At 42.7% G+C, this 27,474-nt stretch overlaps 1 protein-coding gene across 1 annotated transcript in view; it reads left to right on the top strand.

The window, feature by feature from the left end:
* Positions 1 to 27,474, top strand: part of LOC126984141 (nephrin-like) — a 131,262-nt gene that overhangs the window by 79,203 nt on the left and 24,585 nt on the right. The window contains exons 7-10 of the mRNA XM_050837517.1: positions 478 to 619; positions 6,141 to 6,271; positions 7,417 to 7,576; positions 15,607 to 15,900. Of these exons, the coding sequence (XP_050693474.1) occupies positions 478 to 619; positions 6,141 to 6,271; positions 7,417 to 7,576; positions 15,607 to 15,900 (727 nt within the window). The remainder of the gene's footprint in view (positions 1 to 477; positions 620 to 6,140; positions 6,272 to 7,416; positions 7,577 to 15,606; positions 15,901 to 27,474) is intronic.

The following is a 27,474-nucleotide window of genomic DNA, read 5'->3' as shown; positions in this document are numbered from 1 at the left end:
TTTTATTACGCTCTTCTCTTCTTAATCTAATCCTTCAAGATACTCCTTATTCTTTTCTTGATTCTGTGTTTCTCTCCGTCTCCTTAAGCCTATCACTTCTTTTTTCTCATCCTCCAGTCATTTCACAATCTTTTTTCTTCCTCCTGCGTTTTCTCTGCGTTTCCTAAGGTTCTCCACTTTTATTTTATTTTCTTGGTTCTGTGTTTCTCTCCGTCTTCTTAAGCCTATCACTTCTTTTTTCTCATCCTCCAGTCTTCTCCTCACATTCTTTTTTCTTCCTCCTACGTTTCCTCTGCGTTTCCTTACGGCTCTCCACCTCCTCTCCTCTTTCACCCATTCTTTTCTTCTATTCTATTTTATTTCAGGCAAATCATCGAACTCGTCCTCAATCGGTCCTCTTACAAGACATCGAACTCATCCCCTCTCGGTTCTCTTGCAAAACATCGATCTCACCCCCTCTCGGTTCTCTCCCCGCAGACGACGAATGATGGTAACGTGACTACCTCGACCCTCACCCTCAAGCCGGAGCCACCTGACGACGGGACGGGTGTGACTTGCCGCGCTGAGAATCTTGCCACCGACACCGTCCTGGAACAGTCCCTGGCGCTGGTGGTGTATTGTGAGTGTTGTTGTTTTTGGTGGTGGTAGTGTTTGGTGTTGTGTGTGAAAGTTTGTGTGTGTGTGTGTGTGTGTGTGTGTGTGTGTGTGTGTGTGTGTGTGTGTGTGTGTGTGTGTGTGTGTGTGTGTGTGTGTGTGTGTGTGTGTGTGTGTGTGTGTGTGTGTTTTCCTTCCACTGTATATTGTAATTGTGCAACATGAATGATTCAGGTTATGTTTGCTGACTTACCGGCCTCCTCCGCTCTCTCTCTCTCTCTCTCTCTCTCTCTCTCTCTCTCTCTCTCTCTCTCTCTCTCTCTCTCTCTCTCTCTCTCTCTCTCTCTCTCTCTCTCTCTCTCTCTCTCTCTCTCTCTCTCTCTCTCTCTCTCTCTCTCTCTCTCTCTCTCTCTCTCTCTCTCTCTCTCTCTCTCTCTCTCTCTCTCTCTCTCTCTCTCTCTCTCTCTCTCTCTCTCTCTCTCTCTCTCTCTCTCTCTCTCTCTCTCTCTCTCTCTCTCTCTCTCTCTCTCTCTCTCTCTCTCTCTCTCTCTCTCTCTCTCTCTCTCTCTCTCTCTCTCTCTCTCTCTCTCTCTCTCTCTCTCTCTCTCTCTCTCTCTCTCTCTCTCTCTCTCTCTCTCTCTCTCTCTCTCTCTCTCTCTCTCTCTCTCTCTCTCTCTCTCTCTCTCTCTCTCTCTCTCTCTCTCTCTCTCTCTCTCTCTCTCTCTCTCTCTCTCTCTCTCTCTCTCTCTCTCTCTCTCTCTCTCTGTTGTCAGCCACGCGGATTATCTCTCCTGAGTCCTGAATACCTCACGCTATGCAAATCTGAGCAACTCTGAGATAGCCGAGAGTAAGGGCCGCGGGGGTCAATAAACAGACGTACATGCGGGCGCAGAGAGAGATGAGGAAAGAGTAACATTATAAAAGAAGGAAAGTAAGATCGTAAATAACCGGGAAATGGAAAGAGAAAAAGAGAAGTCCAAAAATGTATATAAAGAAAGACGGAAAAAATGATGGTAAAGAAAGAGGAAAGGAAAGGGAGAGAATGACAAGAAGGGAAAGATGATGATACACACATAGAAAAAGAAAATGGCAATAAAAGAAAGAGAAAGGGCCACGGGGGTCAATAATACAGCTTTAGAGATGAATAAGGAGTAACTAAACAAAAAGAAAAAAAGGAAAACAGGAGAGTGAATGAAGTGAAGATGAAACTGAAAAGACGAAAAGAAGGAAAAGAGGAAAAGAAAAGGGCAAAAAAAAAGAAAGCAGCAGGGAGATCAATAAACAGACGTGAAGAAGGAGTGACATGGCAAAAAAGAAAGTAGATTAACAGGTTCGTATAATAAAGGAAAAATTAAAGGAAAAAACGAGAATTAAATCAAGATCATAGAAACGGGAAAAAAGAGAAAGAGAAAGGGATGGAAGGAAAAAGAGGAAGATCAATAAACAGACGTGAAGGAGTTACATGGCAAAAAAGAAAGTAGGTTAACAGGTTCGTATAATAAATGAAAAATTAAAGGGAAAAACGAGAATTCAGTCAAGATCATAGAAACGGGAAAAAAGGGAAAGAGAAAGGGATAGAAGGAAAAAGAGGAAGGTCAATAAACAGACGTGAAGAAGGAGTAACATGACAAAAAAGAAAGTATAATAAAGGAAAAAATGAAAGGAAAAAATGAAAATCAAGTCAAGATCATAGAAACTGGAAAAAAGGAAAAGAGAAAGGGATAAAAGGAAAGAGAGGAAGGTCAGTGAAATGAGAACAGCAACAGAGATAACGGAGCAACTTGACAAGAAAAAAGGAAGTCAGAATCGTAAAAATTAATAAAGGGTTAAGGAAAGGGAACAAGGGAAAGAAAGGAGCACTGATGTCAATATACAGATCTGTAGTAATATAAAATAGATGGAGTAACATGAACGGTAATAGAGGTAACGGAGTAACTTGACAAAAAAAAATATAACAGGATCGTAAAATTGTTAAAGGATTAAAGAAAGGGAACAAAGGAAAGAAAGGAGCACTGATGTCAATATACAGATCTGTGGTGATATAAAAAAGATGAAGTAACATGACAAAGCGAAAAAAGTGAAACAGAACCTCGAATCAAATAAAGGATGATACGAATGGACTCAAATTTGCACCGAATCGAATTTCCGTGATAAAGAAAGACTTTGTTCGAGTCTAAGAGATTTAATAGGAAAAAAAGAGAAGACAACGAGGGACACAAAATTGAGGAAAAACAGCATTAGGGAGATTTTAGAGAAACAATCACGAGAAAATGAGAAATGAGAAAATGAAAGAAAAAGGTTTGAAAAGTATATAAAAAGAAGAATGACGCAAAAAGTGAGAAAAAAACAGCATTAGGGAGACTTGAGAGAAACAATCACGAGGAAATGAGAATGAAAAATGAGACAATGAAGGAAATGGCCTCAAAATTATATAAAGAGACGTAAAGCTCAAATAAAACTTACGATGAATGAGAAATGAAAATGAAAAACGAGGAAATACAAAATGAGAAAATGAAAAAAAAAAGAAAAAGGCCTCAAATAACCGAAAAAAAAGGTAGAGCTCAAATAAGACTTACGATGAATGAGAAATGAAAATGAAAAATGAGAAAATAAAAAAAGAGAAAATGAAAGAAATGAAAAAAGGCCTCAAAATAACCACAAAAAAGAAGTAAATCTCAAATAAGACTTGCTTGAGAAATGAAAATGAAAAATAAGGAAATAAAAAGGCCTAACAAATATATAAAGAAAAGTAAACTCAAATGAGACTTACGATGAATGAGAAATTAAATTGAATAAACGAGAAAAAGAAAAAAAAATCAGTAATATAAAAAAATTAAAGCTCAAATAAAACTTGGATCCACCCCCAATAAAAGGAGAGAAAAAACGATTATATTTTACTGCCATTTCTCCTCCTCTCTTTTTCTTATCTCCTTTTCTCTCTCTCTTTCCAATAATTTGCATCTTTCCTTCAACTCATGAATACGATTAAACACTCACCGGACGATTCACTAACTCACGGACACCCCAGCCAAGCGAGAGAGACTTATCAGTAACTTAATAAAAAAGTCTTATATAAAAACGAAAAGAAAACGAGTTCTTCCCATGACTCGAAAATATGATATATACACCAAGCTCATCAGACACAGTACCTCCCCCACTCTCTCCCCTTCCTCCTCTTCTTTCTCCTTCCTGCCCCCCGGCGATGAGATAGTGAGGGAGTGACAAGGAGGAGAGAAGGAGCAGGAGGGAGGGCAGGAAGTGGCTGGGAGGAGGAGGAGGAGGAGGAGGGACGGATAAAACGAGGTGATGAGAAGAGGAAATGAGCAAGTAAATGAGAAAATGTATGAGTGAAGACTTGGAGCGATGCGCAGTAATGAGTTGAAAGAAAAGGAGCGTGGGAGAATGGTAAGGAAGTGAGGAAGGAAGGAAAGGACGAAGGAATGATGGTGGGAGGAAAAATATATGTGTAAAAGGCGTGATAAGGAGCAAAGGAAGGACAGAGCTGCGATATGATGATGATGATGATAATGATAAAGAGGAGGAGGAGGAGAATGATGTGAGGGAGTAAGAAAAGAAGGAACGAAGGAATGGAGGGAAAGAAAAGTATATGTGGTGTGTGATATGATGATGATGATGATGATGATGGGAGGAGAAGGAGGAGAAGGAAGGGAAGGAAGAAGGAAGGACGAAGAAGAGAAAAATATGGATGATATGGATGAAGAAAGGAGGAAAAGGGAAAGTAAGATAATATTAACAATAAAAATAATAATAATGATAATAATAATAATGATAACAATAATAATAATAATGATGGTAATAACAATAATAAACATACCAACAATAATGACGAGAGGAAATCAGATAAAGAAGGAATTTATATATGAGAATTTACACAAACAAATAAAAAAAAAAACACAAAAAAAATTAAATTTAAATTTAGCTAATGTATATAATATCATATCCCCTTCCTTTGCCAACCGTGACAGTTTCCCTTACTTTCCCTTTCCCCTTCTTCCCTTCCTCTCCTTACCTCACCTTCCCTTCCTCCTTACTTTCCGTTTTCCTCCATTCTCCTCCTCCCTTCCCCTCCCCTTCCCCTCACGTCCCTTCTCTTCTACCGCCAACCGTGATAGTTTCCCTTACTTTCCCTTTCCCCTTCTTCCCTTCCTCTCCTTACCTCACCTTCCCTTCCTCCTTACTTTCCGTTTTCCTCCATTATCTTCCTCCCTTCCCCTCCCCTTTCCTTCATGTCCCTTCTCTTCTACCGCCAACCGTGATAGTTTCCCTTGATTCTCCTTTTCCTTTCTTCCCTTCCTATCTCGGACGTAACAAGAGATAGATTCCAGTCGTGAACTCTGTCCCTCGCCACCCCTTTCCATCCCGACCCTCTAGATATGGAAGAGGAGTCGTATATCAGAAGAGAACAATACCTTCTCCCTCCTTTTCTTCTCTTTCCACTAACTGCAAACGATACTCTCACCTTCCTTTCTTTTCCCTTCCCGCTAGAAGTTCCCATATTAACCTTTCCGCAAATTGTGAACCTTCCCCTCGTCTTCTTTTCCTTTTCATCATCTCTTCCTTTTCTTCTCCATTTCCTTTTCCTTTCCCTTCCATCGCTTTTTCCTTTCCTTTCCTTCTCCTTTCCTTCTCTTTTTTATTTCACTTTCCTTTCCTTCTCCTTTTCCTTCCCTTCTATTTTTTATTTCATTTTCCTTTTCTTCTCCTTTTCCTTTCCTTATCTTTTTTCCTTTTCTTTTCCTTCTCTTTTTATTTTATTTTCCTTTTCTTCTCCTTTTCCTTCCCTTCGCTTTTTTTATTTTATTTTCCTTTTCTTCTCCTTTTCTTTTCCTTTCCGCAACAGATGATATAAAACTCGGAGGAAAAACATGGAAGCTTCTCTCTCTCTCTCTCTCTCTCTCTCTCTCTCTCTCTCTCTCTCTCTCTCTCTCTCTCTCTCTCTCTCTCTCTCTCTCTCTCTCTCTCTCTCTCTCTCTCTCTCTCTCTCTCTCTCTCTCTCTCTCTCTCTCTCTCTCTCTATATATCTTTCTCTCTCTCTCTCTCTCTCTCTCTCTCTCTCTCTCTCTCTCTCTCTCTCTCTCTCTCTCTCTCTCTCTCTCTCTCTCTCTCTCTCTCTCTCTCTCTCTCTCGTCCCACAGCAAACATAACCAGGCAAATGCTAACCGTGTACCCTTCCCTCCCCTCCCTTCTTTCCCCTCTCCTCACCTCCCCTTCCCTTCCCTTCCTTTCCCTCCCCTCACCTTGTCTTTCCTTCCCTCCCATTACCACACCTGACCCTCATATTCCCTTCTCTTTCTTACCCTCTCCTCCCCTCCTCTTAACCACTCCTCTTTCCTCCAATCCCCTCCTCTTTATTCCCCTCCCCTCCCCTTATCTCTCCTTCCTTACCTTCTCTATCCTCATATTCCTTTCTCTTTCCTACCCTCCTGTCCTCCCATTCCTCTCCTTCACTCCGCTCACTTCTCCTTCCCTCCTCTTCCCTTCTCTCCCCTCACCTCACCTTGTCTTCCCTTCTTCTCCTCCCCCAGATGTCCCCGAGGCCGTGGCTAAGCTCGGCTCGTCCCTGCACGCCAGCAAGATCAAGGAAGGGGACGATGTGTATTTTGAGTGTACCATCCAGGCCAACCCACGGGCGTACAAAGTCACCTGGCAGCACAATGTGAGTACCTGTGTTACCTGTGTAGAGTGGGAGGGGAGTGGGAGGAGGGGCAGTGGGGGTAGGTAGGGGATGTATGGGCGTGGGGGGGCTGTGTTGTGCTGTGGTGTGTGTGTGTGGGGGGGGGGTTGTGGTGTGTGTGTGTGTGTGTGTGTGTAGCTATTAGTATGTACGTATTTCAAATTTTATAAAGTCTGTGGTCAATGAACTATCTATCGATCTATCTACGTGTGTGTGTGTGTGTGTGTGTGTGTGTGTGTGTACGTGGATGCAAATGTTCACAAATGTGTGATAAATATTTCGCTTCACACTTGAAATAAAAAAAAGCAATAAAATAAATGATCTCGAAAATACTTGAACATCTTTTTTTTCTACATCATCTAATAAAAAATCTCTCTCTCTCTCTCTCTCTCTCTCTCTCTCTCTCTCTCTCTCTCTCTCTCTCTCTCTCTCTCTCTCTCTCTCTCTCTCTCTCTCTCTCTCTCTCTCTCTCTCTCTCTCTCTCTCTCTCTCTCTCTCTCTCTCTCTCTCTCTCTCTCTCTCTCTCTCTCTCTCTCTCTCTCTCTCTCTTTGTTCTTTGGTGCAATTCTTCTTCTTTAATTCTTCCTTTATCTTTTGAACTTTTCTTTTTTTTTTTTGTTTCATACTCTTTTAATCTTCTTTTACTTCCCTTTATTTTCATATTTCCTTCTCTGTCTTTCTCTTTCTTTTTTTCATTCTTTCTTTTACTTTTTCTTTCCCCTCTTCTTCTTCGTATTTTTCTATATTTTTTCTTCTTTTTCTTCGTCTTCTTTTATCCTTCATTTAATCTTCTTTTATTCTTCTTCTCTTTCCCTTTCTTTCTTTTTCTTTTTCCTTTTCTTTCTTCTTTTTTTCTTCCCATTCTTCTTGTTCTTTTTTTCCTTTTTCTATTATATATATTTCTTCTACTACTACTACTACTACTACTACTACTACTACTACTACTCTTACTACTACTACTATTATCACTACTACTACTACTACTACCACTATTACTACTACTACTACTACTACTACTACTACTACTACTACTACTACACTATCTACTTCTACTACTACTACTGATTTTCTCCCTTTTCTGCTTCTCTTTGTTGTCCTCCTCCTCCTCCACCTCCCCCCCCCCACAGGGTCAGCCGCTCCAGCACAACATCACGGCGGGGGTCATCGTCAGCAACCAGAGTCTTGTCCTTCAGAGCGTCTCCAGGAAGCACGGGGGGCGGTACTCCTGCTCGGCCTCCAACATCGAGGGGGATGGCGTGTCCGAGGCGGTTACTCTCGACATCAAGTGTGAGTGTTGGAGTGTTTTCTTGGCGGCGGCGGCGGAGGAGGAGGAGGAGGAGGAGGTGTAGGAGGTGGCTCAAGTGGGAGGAAGAGGAGGAGGAGGAGGAGGAGAAGCAGGAAGAGGAGGAAGAGGAGAAGCAGGAAGAGGAGGAGGAGGAGGAGGAGGAGGAGGAGGAGAAGCAGGAAGAGGAGGAGGAGAAGGAGGAAGTCTTGAATTAATCTTTTTTCCTATTTTTCTCTTATTTTTCTGGCGCCTCTTCTCTTCCGTCTTCTGTTTTCCAGTGACCACTTTCGCTATTTTTCTTCCCCTTGGACGTAATTTACTTCGTTATTTGTTTTCATATCCTCTTTCGCTCCCTCCTCCCCCTCCCTCCTTCCTTCCAGCCGTCGATGTCTTTTACTTTTTCTTCCAGAGTAATCCGCAAATTATTTTTCTTCCTCGTCCATCAACTGTTCATATTTGCTGTCTTGGGTTCGAGATTCCTGTGGTGTTTTTCCCTTCACCTCCTCCTCCTCTTCCTCGTCCTTGTTCCTCCAACACGTTCTCCTTCTCCTAATAGTCCAATTACCTCCTGTACCTTCTTTTGTCCCCTTAGCGCACGTGTCTGCTATTTATGAGGAAAAAAGATTCGCTGACTTTCAATGTAAAGAAACGAGGGAAAATTTTCTGGTCCATTACAACGATGACGGGAGATTGAAATTATCCCAGAGTGACGAAGCTTCCCTCTCGTCGGTATCTTATTCTGAGCCAATGATCTAGACGCAGGGAACGAAGAGGAGGGGGTAAGGGGGAGGGGTTAGAGCAAGGGAGGGAAGGATTGGGAGTGTAATGGAGAGCAGGGAAGAGGGGAAAGGAGGGAGAGAGAGCGGGAGGGGAGAAGAGGGAGGCAAGGATGAGTTCTGTTTAGTAAAGAAAAAAAGAGGAAGGGTACAGGGAAGGGTGCGAAAAAGAGAGAGAGAGAGAGAGAGAGAGAGAGAGAGAGAGAGAGAGAGAGAGAGAGAGAGAGAGAGAGAGAGAGAGAGAGAGAGACAAAGAGAGAAAGAGAGAGGAGGGAACGAGGTGGCGTAAATCAAAGAGAGGAGAGTGAGGAACAAAGAGCGAGAGTCTGAAGAAAGGTTGCCGGGGGAGCGTCTTTCAGGATGCCGAGGAATGACTGGGTCCTCGCCCCCAGGGAGTTTTAACGAAGAAAAGACTGCCAGAAAAAAAATATATATATACAGCAGTGACAGGGGGCGGCAGAGACACCTGATTGACAGTGCGAGATTGTGAGAGAGCAGCGTCCTTATTCTTAAACGTATCGGTGTTAAAAGCCTCTCGTAGAAATTGCTGTTTTTTTCATGGACTTGTGATCCTAGGTGATAGTTTTAGACGACTTCTGCACAATGAACGGAAAAATCACTCAATCAAAACCCGGTTAATCTTTGCTGTGGCCTTAGGAAATTGTCGTAAGGTATCGGCAGCTCAGTTCGCCAGTGTCAAAAGCCTCTCGTAGAAACTGCTGTGCTTTTCATGGACTGTTTTGTAATCCTAGGTGATAGTTTTCCACGACTCCAGCGCCCTGAACATGAAAATCACCCATGAAAATCCAGTTAATCTTTGCTGTGGCCTTAGGAAATTGTCGTAAGTTATCGGCAGCTCAGTTCGCCAGTGTCAAAAGTCTCTCGCAGAAGTTGCTGTGCTTTTCATGGACTGTTTTGTAATCCTGGGTGATAGTTTTCGACGACTCCAGCGCCCTGAACATGAAAATCACCTATGAAAATCCAGTTAATCTTTGCTGTGGCCTTAGGAAATTGTCGTAAGGTATCGGCAGGTCAGTTCGCCAGTGTCAAAAGCCTCTCGTAGAAACTGCTGTGCTTTTCATGGACGTCCCTCCTAGGTGGGTGACGGTTCTAGACGACTACTGAACCATGGAAGAATCACTCATCAAAAAAAGTCTGGTAGTAGAAGTTGCTTGGTTTTTCATTTATTGTTTTGTAATCCTAGGTGATAGTTTTCGACGACTCCAGCGCCCTGAACATGAAAATCACCCATGAAAATCCAGTTAATCTTTGCTCTGGGAGTGGGAAATAGCAGTAACGTATCGACACCGCAGTTCGTCGATGTCAAAAGCCTCTCGTAGAAGTTGCTGTGTTTTTCATGGACGTTTTTGGAATCCTAGGTGATAGTTCTAGACGACTACTGAACCATGAACGGAAAAATCACTCAATCAAAAAAGTCTCGTAGTAGAAGTTGCTTGGTTTTTCATTAATTGTTTTGTGAGCCTAGTGATAGTTTTCGACGACTCCAGCGCCCTGAACATGAAAATCACCTATGAAAATCCAGTTAATCTTTGCTGTGGCCTTAGGAAATTGTCGTAAGGTATCGGCAGCTCAGTTCGCCAGTGTCAAAAGCCTCTCGTAGAAACTGCTGTGCTTTTCATGGACGTTTTTGGAATCCTAGGTGACAGTTCTAGACGACCACTGAACCATGAACGGAAAAATCACTCAATCAAAAAAGTCTCGTAGTAGAAGTTGCCAGGTTTTTCATTAATTGTTTTGTGATCCTGGTGGTAGTTTTCCACGACTCCAGCGCCCTGAACATGAAAATCACTCAATCAAAACCAGGCTAGTCTTTGCTGTGGCCTTAGAATATTGTCGTAAGGTATCGGCACTGTAGTTCGTCAGTGTCAAAAGCTTCTTGTGGATGTTGCTGTGCTTTTCATGGACTGTTTTGTGATCCTGGTGATAGTTTTACACGACTTATGCACCATGAAAGGAAAAATCACTCAATCAAAACGCGGCTAGTCTTTGCTGTGGCTTTGGTAAACTGTCGGAACGCATCGGTAGCCTCTCGTAGTAGAAGTTGCTGGATTTTTCATGGTCTGCTTTGTGAGCCTAGTGATGGTTCTATACGACTTCTGCGCCATGAAAGGAAAAATCACTCAATCAAAACGCGGCTAGTCTTTGCTGTGGCTTTGGTAAACTGTCGGAACGCATCGGTAGCCTCTCGTAGTAGAAGTTGCTGGATTTTTCATGGTCTGCTTTATGAGCCTAGTGATGGTTCTATACGACTTCTGCGCCATGAAAGGAAAAATCACCCTTGAAAACCCGGTTAATCTTCCCCATGACCCTGAAAACCCATCGTAAGAGGAGCCCGATACGTTTAAAAATATATCCCTGAGAGTACCCACGACAACCCTGACTAAGGATCTTCCCACCTGACCCGAGTTCCTTCTCTCTCCTTCTTCCTCCTTCTCCTGCAACACCTTCGCCGCCACCTTCATCTCCGCCACAAGCATCACTCTTAATCGACAGCTGCCGAGCTCAGCTGTGGCCAGGCAGACGCAGCTGCTGGCCAGATAATAATCCAGGCTGGCCGCTGCTGCCGAGGCCGAACCCAGCTGCTGTGGCGCATACCCTCCCCCTCCCTACCTCCTCCCTGCCAAGCAATATGACTTTTTTATCGCCTACCTCTCCCTTACCTCCAACCCTCCCTGCTCCTCCTCCTCGTCCCCCTCTTCTTCTTCTTCTTCTTCTTCTTCTTCTTCTTCTTCTTTTTCTTGTCCTTCTTTTTTTTCTTCTTCTTCATCTTCTTCTTCTTCTTCTTCTTCTTCTTTCCTCCTCCTCCTCCTCCTCCTCCCTCACCTCATGTCTTATAGATGGCCTCAGATCTTTTCACAGCACGTAAAGCGATGCCAGACAGCTTTATGTTCTCAGTAGCAGAGCTGTGTTTCACTTACGGGCACACACACACACACACACACACACACACACACACACACGCACGCACCTCGCCCCGCTCCCCCCCACGTCAGTGTTGCCAGAATCAATCAGCATATATGTAGCAGCCGACAGCCTCGATCCACGTGCCAGGAGGGACGCTTAATAACTCCTTCACGGGCGATATGTGGAGGCGAAGGCAGGTATACAGGACGCAGGGAGGAAGGGAGGGAAGAGGAGGAGGGAAGAGGAGGGGAGAAGAGAGGAAGGGAGGGAAGAAAGGGCAGGAGGAGTGGGAGGGAAGAGGAGGAGAGAAGAGAGGGAGGGAGGGAGGGCATAGCATTCTGTGGTGGCGGGAACAGCTGTCTACCGCCCCAGCCCGTCTAGCGGTAAAGGGATGGAAGGAAAAGACTGGTTCAGTATTCCACATTTTGAAGATGCCGCGAGGAACCTCAACAGACACCTCAAAAAGAAGGAAAATTGACTCCCCCATCCCCCCGACCTCGAACTTTTGGTGACTATTGGCCAGTTTCACAGTTCCCCATGACGGGTTAGTAAGCTCTCAAACCAATACCAGAGCCTTCGAAATTTCCTTGTATAGTGTCTGGTGTTTATATTTAAGTTCACAAATTTGACGAAACTACACACGAAAAGTCTTGTGTATTTAGTGTGGCATCGAAGACCTCACCATTTTGGATTGTATGGGATTCTATAGTTTGGTTCGGGCTGTTGCGAAGACACTGTGTTGGACTGTGAAATCGGCTCTAAGGGACGAAATATGAACAGCGGTTTGGAGTCATGCATAGGAGTAATACAGAGTGGTGAAGTGCATGACGGACAGACAAGGAAACACGCCAGGACATACCACACCACAGAGAACAACAGACACTTGCTACTCTTCATTCCCCTTCTATCTTCTCTTCTCTCTTCTCCTCCTTCTCTTCCTCTTCGTTCCTTTTCTCTTCCTCTCCCTTCGTTATCTTCATCGTTATCTTCTCTTTCGTCTTCCTCCTCCTCTTTCTTCTACTCTACCTTTTGTTCTTCTCTTCCTCCTTTCTTTTCTCCTTCTTCTTCTTCCTCCAACTCCTACTTCTGTCCCTGTTCTTCTTCTTCCTCCTCCTCCTCCTCCATCTATATTATATGTCACTCTTCATTCACCTTCTTCCTTCTCTTCTCCCTTCTCCTCCTCCTCTTCCTCTTCGTTCCTTTTCTCTTCCTGTCTCTTCCTCATCTTCATCGTTATCTTCTCTTTCGTCTTCCTCTTCCTCTTTTGTTCTTCTTTTCCTTGTTCTTCCTCCTCCTTCTTTTTCTTCCTCCAACTCCTTCTTCTATCCCTGATCTTCTTCTTCCTCCTTCTCCTATATTATCCCATCATTATTTTCTTTTCTTCTTCTTCTTCTTCGTCTTCGTTTCTGTCATCATCATCATCTTCTTTGTCTTCTTTATCTTCTTTTTTCCTTTCTTCCTCCTGCGGCCCACACATCTGCTATCTTCCTCCTCCTCCTCCTCCTCCTCCTCTCTATTATGTCTTAAAGATAATGGAAGGGCTCTAGAAGACTGCTTTTGTCCCCTCATCCTAAATTTCCTCCTCTCCCTCTTCCTCCCACTCTTCAAAGCTTCTCCGTTCCTCTCCGGCTTTCTCCATTCATCTTTTTTTTGGGTGTCACGAGATCATTAGGAGAACAATCTACATCTTTCTCTCCTTTTCCTACCCTTTCCTTTTCTCTTTTTTTCTTGTTTTCTTGCCCATTTCCCTTTGTCTCTCTCTTTCTTTCTTTCTCACTCTCTGTATTTCTCTCTTTCTCCTTCTTCCTGTTCCTCTTTCTCCTCTTTCTCTTCTTTGTCTTTCTCTTTCTCTTCTTCTTTCTCCTTCTTCCTGTTCCTCTTTCTCCTCTTTCTCTTCTTTGTCTTTCTCTTTCTCTTCCTCTTTCTTCTTCCTGTTCCTCTTTCTCCTCTTTCTCTTCTTTGTCTTTCTCTTTCTCTTCCTCCTTCTCCTTCTTCTTGTTCCTCTTTCCCTTTCATATCTTCATCTTCCTCCTCCTCCTCCTCCTCCTTCTTCAGGGTTAGGTAACGTACGTGTATTCAACATGTTCCTCTTTCTCCTCTTTCTCTTTCTCTACATTTATATCTTTCTCCTCCTCCTCCTCCTCCTCCTCCTCCGTCAGGGTTAGGTACCGTACGTGTATTCAGCATGTGCACTTAATTGTCCAACTTCCCTTCTACAGTCTTTTGGTTGCCTCTGGACGTGTTTCGTGTTTTCCTGTTCACTTCTCTGTCTATATTTTTTCCCGCTGCCAATCCTCCTTTTTTTCTTTTTCTTTTTTTACTTGTGGTGGTTTTCTCTTTTTCGGTGTTTTTCAGAATTCTTCGAGTGTATCTCTTTCCTAACTTTTTTATTCTTTCGTTTGTCTTTTTTTGTTTTGTTTTTTTGCTATATCTTCCCTCGTGACGCGTGTGTGTGTGTGTGTGTGTGTGTGTGTGTGTGTGTGTGTGTGTGGCGGCCAACTCTTTTTTATGTTATTTCAAGTTTTTTTGCGTTTTCATGTTATTTTTTTGTCTACCAGCATGGGTATCTGCATATCTCTCTGTCTCTCTCTCTCTCTCTCTCTCTCTCTCTCTCTCTCTCTCTCTCTCTCTCTCTCTCTCTCTCTCTCTCTCTCTCTCTCTCTCTCTCTCTCTCTCTCTCTCTCTCTCTCTCTCTCTCTCTCTCTGACCACACCCTTTCACTGTATACCAAGTCGCTTTTCATCAATTTCTTTCCTTTTTACAACTTGGGATTTTTCTTTTTCTGCGTGCGTGTGAGTGTGCGCGCGTGTGAGGGGGGGGGGGGGGTTGTCTTTGTCTGTCTGTCTGTCTGTGGCGTGTTGATGTTGTTGATGTTTCCCATTTCACACATCCTCACCCACATCACTTCAGTACTTCCACTTCGTTTCTCTGGTTGACCGCCTGTCCTAACACGCCGCGCCTCCTCTCTCTCTCTCTCTCTCTCTGTCTCTCTCTCTCTCCTCCACCACCCCCTTTTCCTCCTCCCTGCGTCCAACAGCCCATCGTCTCTCCTCTCTCCCCTTTTATTTTTTCCAATCACTGCGGCAGATTGAACTTTCCACCTTTTCTAGACGCCTTGTAACTGTATTCCTCTCTTTTCTCTCTCTCTCTGTCATTCCCGTCCCTCCATTTCTTCGGCTATCAATGTTGTCTAGTGCTTCTTCCTTTCCCTTTGTCCCTCGGCGTGGCATGTTTGACCTTCCCATTCCTACCCTCCGTGATCGTGTTTCCTCTCTTCGTTCCCCTTTCCTCATGGTCTCAGGTAGTCTCTTCAGGTGTGTACAGGAGCCTTTGACTGTTTCTCTTCACTTCTCTCTTTGGCACTTAGAATCATACCTCAGACACTCACATATACACCCTAACACGCTACCATCTTCCCCGTGTCTCTGTTTCATTCTATGGTCTCAGGTAGTCTCTTCAGGTGTGTACAGGAGCCTTTGACTGTTTCTCTTCACTTCTCTCTTTATATCTCACCACACATCTACACCTAACAACTGCTACATCTTCCCCATGTCTCTGTTTCATTCTATGGTCTCAGGTAGTCTCTTCAGGTGTGTACAGGAGCCTTTGACTGTTTCTTTTCACTTCTCTCTTTTTGGCACTTCGAATCATACCTCAGACACTCACATATACACTTATACACACCCTTCCATCCTCCCCGTTCCGCCGTTTCATTCTCCCACTTAAAAATTTCCCTCCATTTCTTCATCTCTATTCACTTTTTCTATCTTGGACACTTGGAACTATACCCCAGACACCCACAATCACACCCACACACACTACCACCCTCCCCGTTCCTCTGTTTCATTCTCCCTCTCAACACTTCCCCTTCGTTTCTCCATTTCACTTCGATTCTTTTATCTTGGACTCTTAGAACCGTACGTCTGACACCTTGCATCCTTTTCCATACACGATCCTTCCATCCAGTTTCTCTATAACTATCTCACTTACTCTCCCATTCCTCTCTCTCTCTCTCTTTCCCTCCTTCCCCGTTCTTCTCACTCTCTCTCTCCCACTTAACCATTATCCTTTCTCTCCTCTCCTTCATTCCTCCTGGTTTCTCTATCACAAACTCCCTTAACAATTCCCCTCTCTCTCTCTCTCTTTCCCTCCTTCCCCGTTCTTCTGACCGTTATCCTTTCTCTCCTCTTCTTCATTCCTCCTGGTTTCTCTATCACAAACTCCCTTAACAATTCCCCTATCTCTCTCTCTTTCTCTCCTCTCCTTCATTCCTCCCGGTTTCTCTATCACAAACTCCCTTAACAATTCCCCTCTCTCTCCATTCCCGCCAGACGCCCCAGTGTGCAAACAGGGGCAGATGACGACCTACGGAGTGGCGCGAAACGAGGACGCCGAGGTGACCTGTCGAGTGGCCGCCAACCCAACAGCGTCGAGCTTCAAGTGGACGTTCAACAACACGGCGGACACCATCGATGTGCCCCACGGCCGCTTCACCTCGGAGCCCTCGTACAGCATCATCACCTACACGCCCGTCACGGAGCTCGACTATGGCACGCTGCTCTGTTGGGCCGAGAACGCCATCGGTAGCCAGAAGCAGCCGTGTCTCTTCCACATCGTTCCTGCGGGTGAGTTCCTGGCTCCGTTTCTGTCTGTTCCTTGCATCTTCAATTTCCTTTCTCCTTTCCCTCCCACTCTTCAAAGCTTCCCCATTCTTCCCTCTCCTTCATCGCCTTCCCTTCACTTATACTTTTTTGTGACTATAGCATTAAGAGAACAATTTACTTCCCTTCCACCTCCACCTTTCTCTTTCTTCCTCTTCCCGTTCCTTTTCATCCCCGCTACGACCACCGTTGCCAGAGTGTCGTACTCAGAGCATAGTATTTACCGGTTTCTGACGCCTAACTATTGCCAAGAAACATCAGGACTTAACTATTTTAACGATAAATATAAATGAATCTCCTTATTGGGGACCAGGAGACAGATTTGGGGTCGGAAGTCGGTAAATATATAATAGACTGAGTACGTCAATCTGGCAACGTTGACTACGATAATCATCACAATTACCATCCTCCCCATAGCCGCCAGCACCACCACAATATCAAGCAATTCAGCCTCACACTCAAGCTTCTTTTTGCTTGGATATTGCGTGTTCAGGGTCTTAAGAGCGCTCACACAAACTTTTTTAAAAACTATAATACCCCTTTCAGTGCTCTAAATCCTGGACATATATATATATTTCCCAAGTTGTTTAGGATAATCACATATTTTACTCTTCTTTTTTCTTTGTTTGTTTGTTGCGTGTGTTGGGATATTTAATACTCTCTCTCTCTCTCTCTCTCTCTCTCTCTCTCTCTCTCTCTCTCTCTCTCTCTCTCTCTCTCTCTCTCTCTCTCTCTCTCTCTCTCTCTCTCTCTCTCTCTCTCTCTCTCTCTCTCTCTCTCTCTCTCTCTCTCTCTCACCAATTATCTGATCTTTTAAAATACTCTCATTTGTTTTCTCCTTCTCTATCATCCCTTTCACTTTCATTTTCTCTTTCTCTGCGTCTCAGGTGTTTGGGGGCTCTTGAACAGGCAGCTTATAGTGTCCGCACTCCTCCCTCTCTACCTGCTTCCCCTCTTATAATAACAATAACAATAATAATAATAATAATAATAATAATAATAATAATAATAATAATAATAATAATAATAATAATAATAATAATAATAATAGTAATAATAGACTACGTAATCCCACGAAGCTCTTAACAACTGAAAAACACATACTTTTATATGCAAGTAATTACATATCTAAAGAGAAATTATACTTGTTAATGCTTCAAAGCGGATTATGGTTTTAAACTAAGCATGTGGATTGTTGGGCCGAGTAAAGCTTAGGGGGTGAAAAGTGAAATTGGAGGAGGAGGAGGTGGAGGAGGAGGAGGAGGAGGAGGAGGAGGAGGAGGAGGAGGAGGAGGAGGAAGAGGAGGAGGAGGAGGAGGAGGAGGAGACAGAGGAGGAGGAGGAAACATGGAAACATGGAAACATGGAAACGCAGGCAACAGAAAGCCTATTGGCTCATGCGAGGTTTGCCGCTTTGGTGATTTAATCTGCTCGACAGCCTGGGGCCTGGGGAGCAGATGGCACCTCGACATTGAGGAGATGAAAGCACCTCGATATTGAGGAGCAGATGAAAGCAACTCAATATTCAGTTTACTCCCGACGCAGCGAAGTGACGGTCGATTCTATATTTGAAGGAGTTGATAGTATTCGCATTTACTACTTCTGAAGGAAGATTGTTCCAGTGACGGATGACTCGGTTTGAAAAGAAACTCCTTCCGATGTCTGTGTTACATCGCTTAGACTGAATGGGTAAACCGTTATTTCTAGTTCTTAGGTTGGTTTGCAATTCAAAGAAATTGGAGTAATCTACTTTATTGAATTTTTTCAGATACTTCAATACTTGAATCATATCTCCTCGGCGTCTTTTCTCTAATGTAAAGAGATTGAGTCGCTTGAGTCGTTCCTCGTACGGTTGAGCCCTTAAGGTTGGTATCATTTTCGTGGCGCGTCGCTGAATCCTTTCCAGTAAATCAATGTCCTTTCTGTAATTAGGAGACCAGAACTGTACTGCATAATCGAGGTGCGGTCTTACCATGGAATTATACAAGGATAGCATCACGTCTGGCGTTTTACACTGAAGTTCCTCGCTATGAACCCGAGCATAGTGTTGGCTTTGTTGTATGCTTTTTACAGTGATTCGCGTGTTTCAGGTCACTGCTGATAGTGACTCAAGATCCTTTTCCTCCTGCATCGCTTGCAGGTCTCCCATTCATGATGTATGTGGTTACTATTTCTGGACCCAATGTGCATGACTTTGCATTTGTCAACATTAAAAGACATTTGCCATTTTTCCGACCATTCGATAATGTGATTGAGGTCTTTCTGAATGATTTCGCAGTCGGTCTTTGTGAGGCCTTTCCCCCACCTTAGTGTCATCAGCAAATTACGATATTGTGGATTTCAGACCTGCTTATAGGTCGTTGATATATATGATGAAGAGAATGGGTCACAGCACAGACCCTTGAGGCACTACACTAGTGACTGGAAGCCAATCGAAGGCTGTCCGTTGAGTAGTACTCGTTGTTTTCTGTCGGTGAGCCAATCTCTTATCCACGCGATCAGATTGGCTCCAATGCCCGAGTGCAGTTTCTAAGGAGTCGCTCGTGCGGTACTTTGTCGAAGGCTTTCTGAAAGTCCAGGTATATAACATCACTGGGGATGTGGGCATCCCAGTTCTTATATATACCTTGGAAGAAGTCTAATAAATTCGTTAGGCAGGAGCGCTTGTTTCTGAAGCCATGCTGGGTGTCGGAGATTACATTATTGTCTTCTAGAAACTTAACAAGTTTGTCTCTAATAATCTTTTCGAGTATTTTTCCTGCCACTGATGTCAAACTTATGGGCCTGTAGTTTAATGCAACGCTTTTGTCTCCCTTTTTGAAAATTTGTGTTACGTTCGCCATCTTCCAGTCTTCCGGGACCTTTTTCAATTGAACAGACTGGTTGAATATGTTAGTGAGTGGCTGAAGTCTTTGTTGTTTTTCGCTCTTAATACCGCGAGGGGACAAATCGTCAGTCCTTTTTGACTTCGTGTCGAGTTTATCCAAACTCTTCTTTCGCTTCTTGTCATATTATTGAGTCAATTTTCAGGGCGGGTCAGGGTTCTCGGGCATGGTTTCGATGTTTTCGACTGTGAATAGGAGGAGGAGGAGGAGGAGGAGGAGGAGGAGGAGAAAGAGGAGGACGAGGAGGAGGAGGAGTAGGAGGAGAAAGAGGAGGACGAGGAGGAGAAACAGGTGGAGGAGGAATGGAAATGACAACAAAAAAACACGAAATTAAGGTCATATTTTATAGCATCGGTTCAAACGCTTCGTCCTAAACATTTGAAATTTGCTAAAAAAGAAAACCTTACATTCATTCCAAAACAACTTGAACTTTCCTTTCCATCCAACTAAATAATGCGTAGAACGTCGTATGCGTGTGTCCCTACCAAGCACAAATTCGCTACGAGAACCAACATTCGAGTCGCATTTCATAACAGCGGCTGAATCTCGTCGCCTTTAACCTCTTGACTGCGAATTTCCTACAAGAAGAGCACACCAGGCCACAAGAATGGAACTATGGACTATATGTTACCAGGCTACCAGTGAAGGCGAAATCCGAGCCAATCGCAGCGGACGGGTTAAACATTTGCGTCTTTTCTCTGTGCGTGGCGGGGCCGGGAGAGGAAACGCAGGCACGGACGCGGCGGTGGTCACGGCGCGCGGAGCAACACACGGAATATTAGGAACAACGTTAGCTGGGTGTCATTTAGCGAGGGTCGGAGACGAATAAAGCTCAGAGCGGATCAGTACCGGTCACTTTATAATTTTATTTCCACTGTTCCCTTCGTCCATTTCGCTTCAGAATGATTTTACGCTGACTCTTATTGCTCGCTGTTACTGATATTATGATTGTTATTACTGATATTATTATTATTATCGACAGTAGTAGTAGTAGTAGTAGTAGTAGTAGTAGTAGTAGTAGTAGTAGTTGTAGTAGCAGTAGTATTAGTATTAGTATTAGTAGTAATGGTAGTAATTTTAGTAGTTTTTGTAGTAAAGTAGTGGTAGTTGCTGTCGATTTTATTGTTATTATTATTATTATTATTATTATTATTATTATTATTATTATTATTATTATTATTATTATTATTATTATTATTATTATTATTATTATTATTATTATTATTATTATTATTATTATTATCATTACTATTATCATCATTATTATTATCACTATTCCATTATTATTACCCTCTTTTAATATTTGTATCCCCACCATCATCATTTCTTTCGATCAACATCACTCACATCCTCGATTTTCACACTCCGTCCAGGCCACTCTTTCCTCCCGTCCTTCAAGGCATTAGAACATCTGCATATATTTGCATTTCGTTCCTGTGTCTCGCGTTGACAGCTGAAGGCCCCAAGCGCTATATTACCTTCCTGCTTATACTCTGAACGCAATTCTATCTCGTTTCGTACCTTCGTTGCAAAATATTTAGACCCTTTATTACTTCCCCTCTGTACGCCGTGATCTCCTCCTCATATACGCTCAGCCCTTCCCCTTTTTCCTTACATGACCTTCGAATAATCCCTCTGTCTATATATTCCCCCGAGACTCGGTCCATAATCTCTCTCTCTCTCTCTCTCTCTCTCTCTCTCTCTCTCTCTCTCTCTCTCTCTCTCTCTCTCTCTCTCTCTCTCTCTCTCTCTCTCTCTCTCTTTTCTTTTCCTTCCTTTTTCTTTCTTTTTCTGTTTTCTTTCTCTTTTCCTTTCTTTTTGCTCTCTCCTTCATTTTTTATTTTCCAATTTCTCTCTCTCTCTCTCTCTCTCTCTCTCTCTCTCTCTCTCTCTCTCTCTCTCTCTCTCTCTCTCTCTCTCTCTCTCTCTCTCTCTCTCTCTCTCTCTCTCTCTCTCTCTCTCTCTCTCTCTCTCTCTCTCTCTCTCTCTCTCTCTCTCTCTCTTCCCTTGAATTCATTTCCTTCATACCCTTGTTCTTATTCTATGCTTTTTTCCCTCCATTCATCAGTTTTTCTTCTCTTTCCTCGTCTCCTCTTTCTTCCTTCCTTTCCTCATTCCTATCATCCTCTTCCTCTTTCTCAATTTTCCTCATTTTTCTTTGTCTGACGCTGTTTTTTCTTCCTTTATTTGTATTTATTCCTTTCGTCGCATTTTCTCTTAATTCATTTTTTTTATTTTCTCAGTTTTCTTTCATTTTCTTCTTATTTATTCTTCATTTCCCATATTTCTTCATTTTCTCCCTTTCTTTCTTTCTTCCTTCTTCCCCTTCTCTCTCTTTCTTCCTGTCTTTCTTTCTTTCATCATTTTTCTTTCTTCACTTTCCCTCCTTTCTTATGTTTCCCATGTCTGACGTTCTCCTCCCTTTCCCTTCCCCTCCTTTTCTCTCCCTTTCCTCAGTTTTCCCATGTCTGACAACACTCTTCTCCCTTCCTTCCTCCTCCACACACACTTCTGCAATCCCCCTCGCCGCCCAACAACCCATTTTTCTTTCCTCATATCCCCTCTCTCTATATTTTTCTTCCTTTTTCTTTCTTTAGTTTTCTCTCCTTCCTCCTCTCTCCCTTTCTCTCTCTTCCACTCCTGCCATTCACCCTCACAAGTCCACGTCAGCCATCAACGCCCCACAAGCCCTCGCCGCCTCTACTCAATACCTTCGCCTCGTCAGCTCCTCGTCCGCAGTCAAATTAGACTCACCATCCTCTTCCTCCTCCTCTCCACCTTGCCGTGTGCTGCGCCACGAGACTAATTCCACCCGCCTGATCGCCTCTCTCCGGGTAATTTCGTTAAGGGTAATTCTAAACGCCAATTTCGGTCGACTCAGGGGACACGCTTCCATTATATATAAAGGACAGCATTACGCGGCGTCCCATGATTGGTTGTGAGGTGTGCCAGGTGCGGTCGAGTGCTCCTGAGTGTATTATTCTTCCTCGTTCTCTTCCTCCTCCACTTCTTCCTCTTCCTCTTCTTCCTCGTCCTCTCCCTCTTTCTCTTTCTCGTACTCCTTCTCTATCTCTATCTGTCTCTCTCTATATCTATCTCTCTATCTCATTCTACATTTTCGATATTTCTCCCCTCATTTTCTCTTTTTTTCCTTCTTTCTCTTTCTTTCTTCTCCCCTTTCTATCTTTTCTCTTTCTCTTATTCTTCCTGTTCCTTCTCCTTCTGCTTCTACTTTTTCTCCTCTTCCTCCTCCTCCTCCTCCTCCTCATTATCACAATCATGTTGCTTCATTCCACAGCGAGACAAAGGCTTCTCCCAAACGTATCAATTCGAGTCTGTCTTGTGGTTTTAGTTTCCTGTTTCAATGTCAACGTTCGGTAAACTTTTTAATTTCATAAAATGAAGGAAAAATATGAAAAATTAAGAATGAAATAGACATAGAGATAGAGAAGGGTCGAGAAAGAAAGGGAGGGAAGGAAAGAAAGGGAGAAAATGAAGGAAAATATGAAGAATGAAGAATGAAATAAAAGAAGAAAGAAAGAAGAGAAAGAAAATGAAGGAAAAATGAAAAGAAGAACGAAGATGAGAGAGAAAGAAATAGAAGGGATGGAGAGAGAAAGTATGTAGAAAAAACAGGAGAAAAGGAAAATATGAAGAACGAAGAATGAAAGAGATAGAAATAGAGATGGGAGAAGAAAGAAAGGGACAGAAGGAAAAAAAGGGAGAAAAAGAAGGAAAAAATATGAAAAATGAGGAATGAAATAGAGATAGAGATAGAGAAGGGAGAAGAAAGAAAGGGAGATAAGGAAAAACGTTAGAAAATGAAGGAAAAATATGAAAAATGAAGAATGAAATAGAGATAGAGATGGAGAAGGGGGGATGAGAAGGAAAGAACGGAAGAAAATGAAGGAAAAATATGAAAAATGACGAATGAAATAGAGATAGAGAAGGGAGAAAAAGCAAGGATGAGAAGGAAAGAACGAAAGAAAAAGAAGGAAAAATATGAAAAATGAAGAATTAAACAGAGACAGAGGCATAAAACGGGTGGTAAAAAAAAAAAAAAAAAAAAAAAACAGGAAAGCCGTGCAGAGAGCGGGAAAATGCCTGCTTCAAACATACACGAACATCCCGCCGGGCATTTAACATTTAATACGAAGACCTTAACAGGCTTAGACCCCAGAAAGACCGGAATACACGCGCGCTTGCACTCATAAAAACACAACACGGACTAAAATATTAATAAACCCACATTAGATTTTTCTCCCGGCACGAACCAGGCGAGGCGTGGCGGATCAGAGCTACATATACGCAACACACAACATCAGCATCGAGCGAGTACCCCTGAAACACGAGGAGGAGGAGGAGGAGGAGGAGGAGGCAAAAATTAATAACACCTCTCCTCTCGAAATTGACCTCTGTTTTAGTCACTCCTCTTAACTCTTTTTACTGGAGCAGTGATTTACGTTTTTTTTCTCATTATTGTTTTCTTTTTTTGCCCTTGAGCTGTTTCCTTTACTGTAAAAAAAATGAGTATAAAACGCACGCCTATCATACTCATTAATCTCACGGAATTAGGAAAACATCACGAAACAATAGACAAAATAGCACACAACGCCGGCGAGTACCACAGACACACGAGGCGGAGGTGGAGAAGGCAAAGAATTAAGGGTATAAAATGCACGCGTATCACTCTCATTAATCTCACGGAATTAGGAAAGCATCACGAAACAATAGACAAAATAACACACAACGCCGGCGAGTACCACAGACACACGAGGCGGAGGGTGGAAGAAGAAAAAATTAATTAAGTAAAAAAAACGCGTATATCACTCTCATTAATCTTACGGAATTAGGAAAACATCACGAAACAATAGACAAAATAACACACAACGCCGGCGAGTACCACAGACACACGAGGCGGAGGTGGAGAAGGCAAAGAGTTATGAGTATAAAGCACACGAGGACACACCTGTCACACTCATTTATATTACGAAATTCCGAAACATTACGAAACAATAGACAAAATGACACACAACGACATCAGTGTGAACCCTTGAAACACGAGGCGGCGACGGTTTAGGAGGCAAATCATTATGTCGAAAACACACGTCTATCACACTCACTACGGAATTTTTTTTACCTCTTCTGTTTTATTACTCTATCTCTATTTCGTTCTTCATTTTTCATATTTTTTCCTTCATTTTCTCTTTCTTTCCTTCCCTCCATTTCTTTCTTCTCTATCTCTTCATTCTTCATTTTTCATATTTTTCCTTCATTTTCTCTTTCTTTCCTTCCCTCCCTTTCTTTCTTCTCCCTTCTCTATCTCTTCATTTTTCATATTTTCCTTCATTTTATCTTTCTTTCCTTCCCTCCCTTTCTTTCTTCTCCCTTATCTATCTCTATGTCTTCATTCTTCATTTTTCATATTTTTCCTTCATTTTCTCTTTCTTTCCTTCCCTCTATCTCTTCATTTTTCATATTTTCCTTCATTTTCTCCCTTCCCTCTTTCTCTTATTACGGAATTAGGAAAACGTTACGAAACAGTAGACAAAAAACACACACACAACGTTTTTAGCATTCACCTTCCACCTCACGTAATTGACTGCTCTTTCGGCCACCTCTTCGGATTCTTTACAGGAGCAGCGATTAGCGGGCTTTTTTTTATTGTTTCCTTTTTTGTGTGACCTTGTGCTGTCTTCTTTGCTGTAGAAAAAAAAGCTACAACAAAAACTAGGAAAAGAACGAAAGCTTTACGAGACTATTTACAAAGGCATCACAGAACGACGTCCGTATCATTCACCTCCTACTGCATTAACTAGGAACCGTAGGAAAACTTTACCTAACTATAATGAACAACAAAATTCAGTAGTAGTGGCAGTAGTAGTAGTTTTTGCAGTAAAGTATTGGTAGTTACTGTCGATTTTGTTATTATTATTATTATTATTATTATTATTATTATTATTATTATTATTATTATTATTATTATTTATACCAAAACGCACATGGCATCCCAAACTTCATAAGAACGACCCCTTAACTTAACGAAACTATGAAGAAAAACACACAAAAACCATGACACAGCAACGTACGTGTCATCCCGCTCTTGCTACACTAACTCGAAAACATGTGAACATTTTACGAAACTGTGAGGAAAAACGAAATACATCACACAACATCGTCCGTAGCATCCACTGACTACGTACCACACTAACAAAGAAACGCACTGCACTGTTTTGTCTCAATCCACACCCACATCCACACACCAACCCCTCTCCCCCTCCCACACACACACATATCCACCCCCGCCAACCATCCACTCCCAACACACACACACATACACAATTACTTTTACTCTCCGTCTTTTTTTGTATTTCACGCGCCCCATATAACCTCATAGCCAGGGCAACACAGACCCTCGGAATTAACGGCCATCACAGGGGAGGGACGAAGGGGGAGGGGAGGAGGGGAAAGAGGGGTGGAGGGAGAGACAGGCAGCGAGATTAGGCGAGGAAGGGCCAAACAGGACTAGATGAAGGGAGAGAGAGAGAGAGAGAGAGAGAGAGAGAGAAGGGTGAGGCAGGGGTGAGTGAGATAAGGGTGAAGTACGGTCAAGGGTGAGGCGGGGAGAGGCGTGGCAGGGCAGGGATGGCGTAGCGGAGATAGTATCACCCTCAACCCCCCCCCTCCCCGCCCCTCCCCGCCCCCCCATTGACAAGCCTAGCATCGGGTAATAGCCAATAGTCGGAAATAGCCTTGGTGCAGCGCTACGGTGGCTCCTGCTGCTATTGATGATGTTGATGCTGCTACTCCTCCTCCCGCGGCGTCATCCTGCATGATTTATTTGTTTATCTTGGAGGGTTAAAGACGTTTGGTTGGGGTTGGGTTGGGTTGGGTTGGGATGGGTTGGGTTGGTTTAGTTTGGTTTGATTTGGGTTGGCTTGGGTTGGGCTGGGTTGGGTTGGGTAGGAGGGTAGGTAGGTTTGGTTTGGGCTGGGTAAGGTTAGGTTAGGTTAGGTTAGGTTGTGTTGTGTTAGGTTTAGGTTAGGTTAGGTTTGGTTAGATTAGATTGGTTAGGTTTGGTTTGATTAGCTTAGTCCTGGGTCGCTTTGGCTTAGGTGGGCTCGGTCAGATTATGTCAGGTTTGGTTTAGTATAAGATATCTTTTTGGTTTGTTTTATGGTCGGTTCGGTTCGGTTTAGTTTGATTAGATTTGGTTTGGCTTGGTTTACATTGCTTTCAAAAAAAAAAAAAAGCTATACTTCGCAGGTCAAGTTATCCCTCTTCTGTAAGTAACCCATATTCCTTAAACCCAAAGGCGCTAACGTTATAATCACATTTCCTCGTTTACTCTATTTTCCCTCTCGCTCCCGTGTTGGTGCTTCGTAGGGGAGGAAAACAGCTCACTTTATCGGCCAGGCGTCACGCTCCGGGACCTGCTGCGCGCGAACTTTCCATCCGTCACCCTCGGAAGCCTACACGGTTATTCTTTTTCGCTTTTTTTCCCCGTTTTTTTTATGTTTTCGTGTTAGTGCCTTAAAGGGGAGAAAAACATTAGTTCCCTACGCACTGCAGAGAGGAAGAGTGTTTCATTTCTCTTTTACTCCGAAACGTTTTTTTTTTCTTTTTCTTCTTCCCTTCTGTCATTCTGAAAGACGTGTTGGCAATCCATGTTTTTTTTTTGGGGGGGGCGAGGGGGTCTTATTCTTATGCCAATTTCTCTTCTCTTCTACTCCGAAACGTTTTTTTTTGTTTTTTTTCTTCTTCCCTTCTGTCATTCTGAAAGACGTGTTGGCAATCCATGTATTTTTTTGGGGGGGAGAGGGGGTCTTGTTTTTATGCCAATTTCTCTTCTCTTCTCGTGGAAATACTTTGGACTTGACAAAAAAAAATACATAATGAAGGTCGTATTCTCTTTTCTACGTATATTTTTTTTACTTTTCGTTTTTTTATTCCTTCTTTTCACGCCACTTTCATTCTCTTCTGCTGGAAATACTTTGAACTTGATAAAAAAAATAATACGTAATGAAGGTTGTATTTTTTTTCTACGTATATTTTTCTTTTCGTTTTTATTTTATATTTTTATTTCTTCCTTTCACGCCACTTTCATTCTCTTCTCGTGGAAATACTTTGGACTTCACACAAAAAAAATACATGAGGAAGGATCTATTTTTGTCTACGTATTTTTTTTTTTCTACAGCAAGACTTAATTATCAACGTTATTTATTCATTTTTTGCTTCTTCTTCTCACGCCATTTCTTTCTCATCTTGTGGAAATACATTGGACATCACAAAAAAATATATAAGGAGGGTTCTATTTCTTTACGTTTATTTTTTTATTTTTTACTACAGCAAGACTTAATCATCAACGTTTTATCTTATTTTTTATTTCTTCTTCTAATGCCACATTTTTGTTCCCTTCTCATGGAAATACGTTATACTCGACAAGAAATAAATAATAAAGAATGATGTATTTTTTCTACGCAACTGTTTTTCTTTCCGTGCTTTAACTACGGCCAGACTTACTAATTTCTCTACCTAACTTTTTCTCTCCCTAACTTTTTTTCTGCATCACCAACGGGCAGACTGACTTATTTATCTACATATATAACTTTTTCTCTACGTAACTTTACTTTCTGGACATTACCAACGGCCA

Source organism: Eriocheir sinensis, chromosome 56 (genome assembly GCF_024679095.1).
Source record: "Eriocheir sinensis breed Jianghai 21 chromosome 56, ASM2467909v1, whole genome shotgun sequence".
NCBI classification, from domain to species: Eukaryota; Metazoa; Arthropoda; class Malacostraca; order Decapoda; family Varunidae; genus Eriocheir; species Eriocheir sinensis.
This window is presented reverse-complemented; position numbering and strand designations above follow the sequence as displayed.